This window comes from Rhinopithecus bieti, unplaced genomic scaffold, assembly GCF_001698545.2.
Source record: "Rhinopithecus bieti isolate Rb0 unplaced genomic scaffold, ASM169854v2 scaffold_5216, whole genome shotgun sequence".
Classification (NCBI taxonomy): Eukaryota; Metazoa; Chordata; class Mammalia; order Primates; family Cercopithecidae; genus Rhinopithecus; species Rhinopithecus bieti.
Genome location: NW_016805021.1, coordinates 348,429 through 357,167, shown reverse-complemented (window position 1 = coordinate 357,167; position 8,739 = coordinate 348,429). Strand labels below are relative to the sequence as shown.

Sequence of the window (8,739 nt, the reverse complement as noted above, 5' to 3'; positions counted from 1 at the left end):
CAGCTTTCTCTTGTGGGCATTTAGTGCTATAAATTTCCCTCTACACACTGCTTTAAATGTGTCCCAGAGATTCTGGTATGTTGTATCTTTGTTCTCATTGGTTTCAAAGAACATCTTTATTTCTGCCTTCATTTCGTTATGTACCCAGTAGTCATTCAGGAGCAGGTTGTTCAGTTTCCATGTAGTTGAGCGGTTTTGATTGATATCCTTCCTTTTATGAGAATTAAGAAGCCTAACCTGGATTTAGATGAACACACACCCCAAATTCATTTGAAGGGAGTCTTGCAGCCAAGAAGGTTATGATGACGACATAGCTCTTACCACTGTTACATCTCAGCTGTTTTGCTAAACATCAGATGATGGTGGGATAGTTGCACAACCCTGTGAATACACTAGAAACCAATGTCTTTTACACCTTAAATGAGTGACTTGTGTGGTATGTGAATTATATCTCAATGCAGCTGGTAAATAAAGCATCAGGGAAGATTTGGTTGTTCAAGAAGCGTTGTCTATTTTTTTTCCCAAAAGACCAGGCTGCTGTCATCTTTAGGCTCAGTATTGAAGTTCAAATTTGTGAATCCCTGTTATGATGAAAAGCTTCACGTGATTGTCACGTGGTTGCTTGGTATTAGTTTTGCCAAGTATTTGAATAGTTTTATTTCTGGATTTCTCCTATCTGTATTATCTTTTAAATATTTGTAGTTCATGCCTTTGCTGTTCAAGTATATCTGTCCTATCAGTTCTGCCAACTGATAGAAAGCAGCTCACACTTACAGTTAAAGAACCTGAAGTGATTTCCTCAAGCTTTAATGCCCAGTAGTTATTAAAAACCTTAAATAGACCTCCAGTGTTTTGACATTCTGATCGCCCATATAAGGGCTGAAATTATTTTTATGGATATATTTCTTTCTCTGTTACACATTAATTAACAAGTACTTTGTATTTCCTTTTCCATTATATACATAGGAGAAAAGATTGCCTTGTAAGAGTTAAGACCAAAGTATTAATTGTGTTCAAGATCTTGAATTTATTGGGTCATAGAAAAGGAGAATTTAATTTAAAATGAATTGATTTATTATATAAAGTCTATAAAGCTCTTAATTGTCATTATAGGGAAAATTCAGGACTGAGGAAAGAGTTAGGCCAACTTTATCATCCTCATTTTAAGGTTAATAAGCAGTATATGTCAGGAGATAGCCAAGAGTCTAGCAAATCATGTTTCTTTTTAATAACTTTATCAAAGTATAATTCACATATCATACAATTCGCCCAATTAAAGTGTACAATTCAGTGATTCTTAATAAATTCAGAAGGTTGTGCCACTATCATGGCAATCCAGTTGTAGAACATTTTTATCACCCCCAAAAAAGAAACTCATCCACCTTAGCAGTCACTCCCCATTTCCCCCTAGTCCCTCCAGCCCTAGGCAACCACTAATCTACTTTCTATCTGTATAGATTTACATGTTATGGACATTTAATACAAGTGGAATCGTATGTAGCACAGCTTATTTTAATACTTTAAAATAGAGAAATGTAATATTTTAAAATACAGAAAATATAGAACATTTGCAGAAACAACTATTAGTTGAGAAAACCCATTTTCTTCCATGTGAAGTCAAAATTATGGGATAGGCCATTTAAATCTGGGGCGAAATTGAAATCATTATAGGTAGAAAAGTCTGATTTCAGTGCTCACTTTAGTTTGATCTGTTGACTCTGTTACATCTAGAGATCCTCTATTATTAAAGGTTTGTATCTTTCACCAGTGGGTGTCAGCATCTGACTAAAGATGACTCTTCCTAGAACCACTTCTGTAAATAACCTTGAAGCCAGTCTCACAACATCAGTAACAACAAAGGTTATTTGAATCCTGCATTCATTTATGTGATCACCTTAGAGTAAAAACCTGTAACAAGTCACATTAATGATACATTATTTTTACCATTATATAGCTTTGAAGGATTAAGATTTTATCACCCTTACTGAATTTCAACTCTGATTTAAAAACAAAACAAAACAAAAAAAACTGTTAGTGTTACATAATAGAGCCTATATTCTAAAGGTGAATGAGGAATAGATTTGAGTTTTTATACAGTAATGTTTTAATGCCTTCTGCTACCAGATACAGACATGTTGAGAAATGGTGCTGATTAGCTTTGTCATTTGATTAGCCTCGTCACGGGTAATCAATTGCATTAGGCAATTAAATGCTGAAACATTAGTTTGTTTAACAAGTTTTATGCTATGCTGACTGTTTTCGTCTTCCATTCTTGCAGGATATCTCCTGGGTAGTGAAGATTATTATTCCCATGAGCGCTGTACATTAATTGATGCTCTGAATGTCACACGATGTGCTCTTGATTTTCGAGATGGCGAAGAAGTTGCAACAGGATATAAAAATATGTATTCAACAAACATATTCACCAAAAGGGCTATAGCCCTCATAACTAACCACCCACCAGAGAAGGTAAGTTGTGCTTCTATTTACTGATAGCAAAATCTTGTTACGCTAATGTCTTTTCAGACAAATGTAGGAAAAGGCCATTGTTGTTTAGGGAAAAATCTAATAAATTCTGGGGAAGTCCTTTTCAAATTATACAATACCCCAGAATCAGCCTAGGAAGCTTGTTAAAAATGAAGATTCCTGGAGCCCACCTCTAGGGTGTGATTTATTGGGTGCGGGAGAAATCTGTACATCAGCATTTTAGAGAAACTCTTAAAAGGTGATTCTTAAGAGTGGTCCCCAGATCATGCTTTGAGGAATACTATGTTGGTAGTATTTCAAGAGAAATATAGTTTAAAATTTTTGGTATATTATGTGCATGTGCTGTGAGTAATTAATAAAATGACTTTAAAATGATTGACTTGGGTATAAGATGAGGCTTTATTATGACAAACTTTTGGTTAAGGGATCCATAAATTTTGGGATCAGGGCAGGTCCTCTAACCTTGTACTTCCTTCCTACAAGAATATTTTGCTATTGTAGGTCTTTTGCATTTCCATGTTAATTTTAGAATCATCTAGTCAATTTCTCTTTGCCAGCTCTCTGCTCCCCAGAGTGTCTGCTTGGATTTGTATTTGAATCTATAGAACAACTTGGGGAGAATGGATGTCTTAACAATATTGGGTCTTCTAATCCATATACTTGGTACATCGATGAGCTTATTTTTCACATTTACTATACTGATCTATTGTGTATATCATGAATAATCTTATTATTATGATTATTTTATTAACCTAGAGTTAACTTCATGAGGTAAAGTTTAAGCTAAGTTCTTTGAATTTAGCTCATACATGTTTTTGAAATGGGAACAAATATTTATATTGTCAGACACTGGGCTCATTAAGAACACCCATAAAAATAATACTTCAGTGGGACCCTGACATGACAAATTATAGAATATGCATTGCTCCCTGGTTCTTCCAACTCCCTGTACTTTGCCTCTTTGACAATGCCTGGAGGTCCTTGGTGCAGGTCTGTCTTAGTCTGTTTGTGTTGCTATAAAGGAATAGCTGAGGCTGGGTAATTTGTAAAGAAAAGAGGTTTATTTGGCTCGTGGTGTTGCAGACTCTACAAGAAGCGTGGCACCAGTGTTTGCTTCTGGGTGAGGGCTTCAGGAAGCTTCCACTCATAATGGAAGGTGAGGTTGAGCTAGCGTGTGCAGATCACATGGCAGGAGAGGGGAGAGAGAGAGAGAGAGAGAGAGAGAGAGAGAGGCAGGCCAGGCTTTTTCTAACAACCAGCCCTCTCAGGTACTAATACAGTGAGGACTTACTCATAACTGCAAAGATGGCATGAAGCCATTCATGAGGGATCCACCTCCATGACCCAGACACCTCCTATTAGGCTCCCACTGGAGATCAAATTTAAACATGAGGTTTGGAGGCGGGTCAGATATCTAAACTGTAAGAAGATCACCGTGTGGATTCTGGTTTACATACCTGTTTGGACTTGGTTTGTGGCTGCTGATTCCTTTTTCGGTTTCTGCCTACTTGAGCTCAGTACTGGAAATCTTCTCTGGATGAGTTAAATGCCAGATTGCTGGCATCCTTATTTGACTTCCACAACCTAAGGGAAAATCTTTCAGAAGACAACTTTACCTTGAACTTCAAATTATATTTACACTATCAAATGTTATACAACTCCTGACATTCATTAAAAAATCTGGATATGCAGAAGTGAAAACACAGAAAGAGGTGTCCGTCCTCAGGTGTGTCCCACTTTTTTGGCTATTACTGTCTTATGCTGGTATCTTGAAGCAACTTTGCTTTCTGTGAAACACTAAGAAATGGGAACATTCTCTCAAATATGTGGTAATACACAGATTGAAAATCTAAGTCTAAACAAATATTCAGATAATTGGAAAAATAGTTGCTAGGTAATTGACTTAAATCCTCAGTTTTCTTCTATATGTTTGACATTTTATGGATGCACCTTAACACTTAACAAGATAAAGTCTTAAGAGAACTGTGTATTATTCTTTGAGGGAGCCACCATTTTACACATAAGCAAACTGGCTTAGAGAAGTTAAGTAACTTGTTCAAGGTCACAAAGCTATAGAGAGTCAGAATCAGAATTTAAACTCATGGTTTCTGACTCCAGACCTCATGTACTTAATCAACCTCCCTAGTTCACAGCTAATATCCAAGACCAGAGATTCTGAGTCCCAGCTCATGATTCACCTTAATGATTTCAGTCCTGACCATATATTAGAATCAGCTGGGAAACTTATAAGCACTACTGATGCCAAATATTGTGATTCATTGCTCTGAGGTTGGACCCAGTCATTGGTGTTTCATTATTCCTCCTCCCTGGCTCCTACCAGTGATTCTAATGTGCAGTCATCACTGATGCCTGGTGCAGTGAGAGCCATTCTAGGATGGGTCATTCAGGGCATTCCTCTCAAATATGGAGAGGCAAGCAGAAGCCAGCTACCCATTACAGGTTCACAATCTGCCATACCTTAATCATGCAACAATTGTAATCTGCCCACAATACAAATTCATTCCTACTAAAGAGCAATAGAATATTATCTCACAGGGTTCCATAACATTAAACAGATAAGAGGAAGCAACTCGAGTGAAATAATAGATCTTTGTGGGTGGGCTTTCTTAACTGGGGTGGTGGGGAAAGCACGAAACTGAGGACAATAGGAAGCCCTAAGAGCTTGCTAGCCACGGAAGGAGTGTTATTAGCATAGCTGCTGTTCATAGGTAACTGGAAGTTGCCAGAGGAGAGGATGGTCATTTTCTTGTCGTGTCTGAAACATGCTATAGCAGTATCCAGCATTCCCAGTATCCTCAAAGGAAAGTTTCAGTCATAGACATAAGTGAATGAAATAATCAATAGTCAAGCTATAACCCAAGAATGTTTAAGACAGCTAATACATGTTTACATTTTCAATTCTGTATAAAATGATGCAACTCACCAGTTTGAGGAGCTGCACTTTTCATGATTTTATCCCGATGTTGAATCTAATTCTGGGCTAATTTCTCAGGTACTATATATAGATTGTAGCATAAGGAACTTGTTCTAAGATAAAAATCATTTAAAAAAAAGGCACATGCAGAATCCACAGACTAACTTAAAATTGTGCCTATTTTAAAAAGCACTTGAGGAGAAAAAGCATTTGGAGGTAGTTCATAACTGAAACACAGTTGCTTATGCTGGACTCAGGAAGGTACTGCTAATCACCATTTCACGTGTTAAGAAGGAACGTCCTTTCTCTTTTTCAGCAGGATAATTCCCCATACTAGTGACACAGACTGAAAGCAACATATTCATAAAATATCTTTCTTTTAAAAACAGTCCCCCCTCAGCCGGGCGCGTTGGCTCATGCCTGTAATCCCAGCACTTTGGGAGGCCAAGGCGGGTGGATCATGAGATCAGGAGTTCAAGACCAGCCTCATCAACATGGTTAAACCCCGTGTCTACTAAAAATACAAAAATTAGCCGGGTGTGGTGGCACGGACCTGTAATCTCAGCTACTCAGGAGGCTTGAACCCGGGAGGCAGAGTTGCGGTGAGCCAAGCTCATGCCACTGAACTCCAGCCTGGGTGACAGAGCAAGATTCTGTCTCAAGAAAGAAAAACAAAACAAAACACCCCCACCTTAGCACTTTGCAGAATGGAAGCAAATGTTATTTTATATTCCTGATATACTAGAAGCTTCTTAAAGAAAATGTTAATTTCTAGTGGAAGACTCTTACTTTTCCATGACACAATTTGGAAAATAAATGTCTTAATTTAGAAGTCAAAGAAAACAATTTCAAAACCTATCATATGCTTTTTTTCATTTATACTTTAAATTAGGCAAATACACTAAAGAAACAAAAATAAGACTTTCATCCTCACTGAAATAAGTTTTCTCAGCGTGGTGAGGATATTTACAGTATATATCTTAGGAACCATGTGGCATAAATAAGAAAGGGAAAAGAACCCCCAGTATCTCAAACATGAATATGCTAATAGCTTTAGGTGATAATGTCTTGCTTTTATGTAATACTTAGATATTTAATAATGATATCATGCCTAGGATTTCATTTCACATTCCTAAGACATTGGAAAGGGTTATAGGTAGGGTTGGTGCAAAGGCAGCAACTGTGACAGTTGATCTGAACAGGGGTCTGGACCTAAGAAAAACCAGGGGAGAGTTCAGGCTCCAGCGATGGCAGCTGCTGGCTTTAGGCTGACAGTGAGCCGAGCTCTGGTTGGCAGGAGTGGGAAAATTGACCACAGCTGCTCACAGGCAGGGTCCCAGGACTAGTGGCTGCAGGTGGGGTCCTCACTGTGACTGGAGAACCTTGGAGCCCCAGTTAATTCTTTCCACTAAGCTACCATATAGTATTAAAAACACTATTCTCTTTTTTCAATTTAAAAATAGTATAGAAATAGTTCAAATTTACCACTGTTGGGGAATAAGTTATAATATTTCATGAATAAAGTTCACCTTCTGAGTGTTGAAACTTTATTTTTTATAGTATGGAATGGAAATATCCAAAATGTGCATCAGTCCTGACCTCTTGAAATGGGCTATACTACTGATACGGACTGGTATAGTTTCTTATTTTTAACCCCTCAAGAGTGTCAACTTAAAATAACCAAAAGGATCAGAATCTAGTTTAAAGAGAGTTTGTTCAAGTACAGAGTTTAAGGATGGCCTCTTGGGAAGCACAGATTCCAAAGAATGGAAGTCTGTGTTTCAAAGTGTAGAAGTTTGGGATTTCTTACTGTATTAGTCCATTCTCATGCTGTTATAAAGAACTGCCTGAGTTCCACTGGCCCTCCAGTGAGCTGAGGGTTTTTGCAAGAAAAAAAAAAAAAAAAAAAAAACTGCCTGAGACTGGGTAATTTATAAAGGAAAGAGGTTTAATTGACTCACAATTCCACATGGCTTGGGAGGCCTCGGGAAACTTAACAGTGGTGGTGGAGGGGAAGCAAACAAGTCCTTCTTCACATGGCAGCAGGAGAGAGAAATGCCAAGCAAAGGGGGAAAAGTGCCTTATAAAACCAGCAGATCTTGTGAGAACTTATTCACTATCACGAGAACAGTATGGGGGTAACCACCCCCATGATTCAATTAACTCCCACTGGGTCCCTCCCATGACACATGGGGATTATGGGAACTACAATTCAAGATGAGATTTGGGTGGGGACACAGACAAACCACATCACTTACATAGACACCGTTTAGGGGAGCTTAAAAGAATTTCAACATCTTTTTGTGTCAGGTTTACTGCATAGTTACAATGCTCTGATTAGTCAAGGTGGTGTTTTTCTTTTGGGAAAGGTATGTTTAACATTCCACACTGAAGATGTAACAGTCATGGTGTTTTTTAAGTCATCTGGTCTGAGTTAGGTACAGGACAATAAAGGAGGTGGTTAATCTATAACAAAGATCTTCAGTAAGAAGGGGAGGAGGCTGGTCTCTGGTCTTTCCTAGTCATTTACAGAACAAGAGCAACAAGGAAGAGAGTTACTCTATAATCTAAGAAACAGAAGTTGCAAACATGCTATGTGACACAGTCTCCAGGACTTAATTTTCCCCTTGACATAATTTAGAGGTTCCTGAAATTTATATTCTTTTATAAAAATGATGGTCATGTCTTTAGCTACTAAGGAATAATTATGGGAAAAATTTTCAGATTATTTTTTGCCGTATTTAACAAAGTGAGTAGAATGATTTCCATACTGAATGTTTATAAGAACCTTTAATAATGGTCCCTAAATCTTTTTTTCCCTTGTCATTGTTTCAGGAACTTCCCTGTCCCCCTTCCCAGCCATTGCCTTTAGTAATCAATTGCTGGCTGGGAATCTACTGCCCTCTTTGCCCTTTCTTTTTTATTTTATTTTATTTTATTTTATTTTATTTTATTTTTTATTATACTTTAAGTTCTAGGGTACATGTGCATAACGTGCAGGTTTGTTACATATGTATACTTGTGCCATGTTGGTGTGCTGCACCCATTAACTCGTCAGCACCCGTCAATTCATCATTTATATCATGTATAACTCCCCAATGCAATCCCTCCCCCCTCCCCCCTCCCCATGATAGGCCCCGGTGTGTGATGTTCCCCTTCCCGAGTCCAAGTGATCTCACTGTTCAGTTCCCACCTATGAGTGAGAACATGCGGTGTTTGGTTTTCTCTTCTTGTGATAGTTTGCTAAGAATGATGGTTTCCAGGTGCATCCATGTCCCTACGAAGGACGCAAACTCATCCTTTTTTATGGCTGCATA

General features: G+C 38.0%; 1 protein-coding gene across 1 annotated transcript in view; it reads left to right on the top strand.

Annotated features, from left to right (window-relative positions):
- Positions 1-8,739, top strand: part of ARSB (arylsulfatase B) — a 195,697-nt gene that overhangs the window by 22,250 nt on the left and 164,708 nt on the right. The window contains exon 3 of the mRNA XM_017870901.1: positions 2,279-2,469. Within this exon, the coding sequence (XP_017726390.1) occupies positions 2,279-2,469 (191 nt within the window). The remainder of the gene's footprint in view (positions 1-2,278; positions 2,470-8,739) is intronic.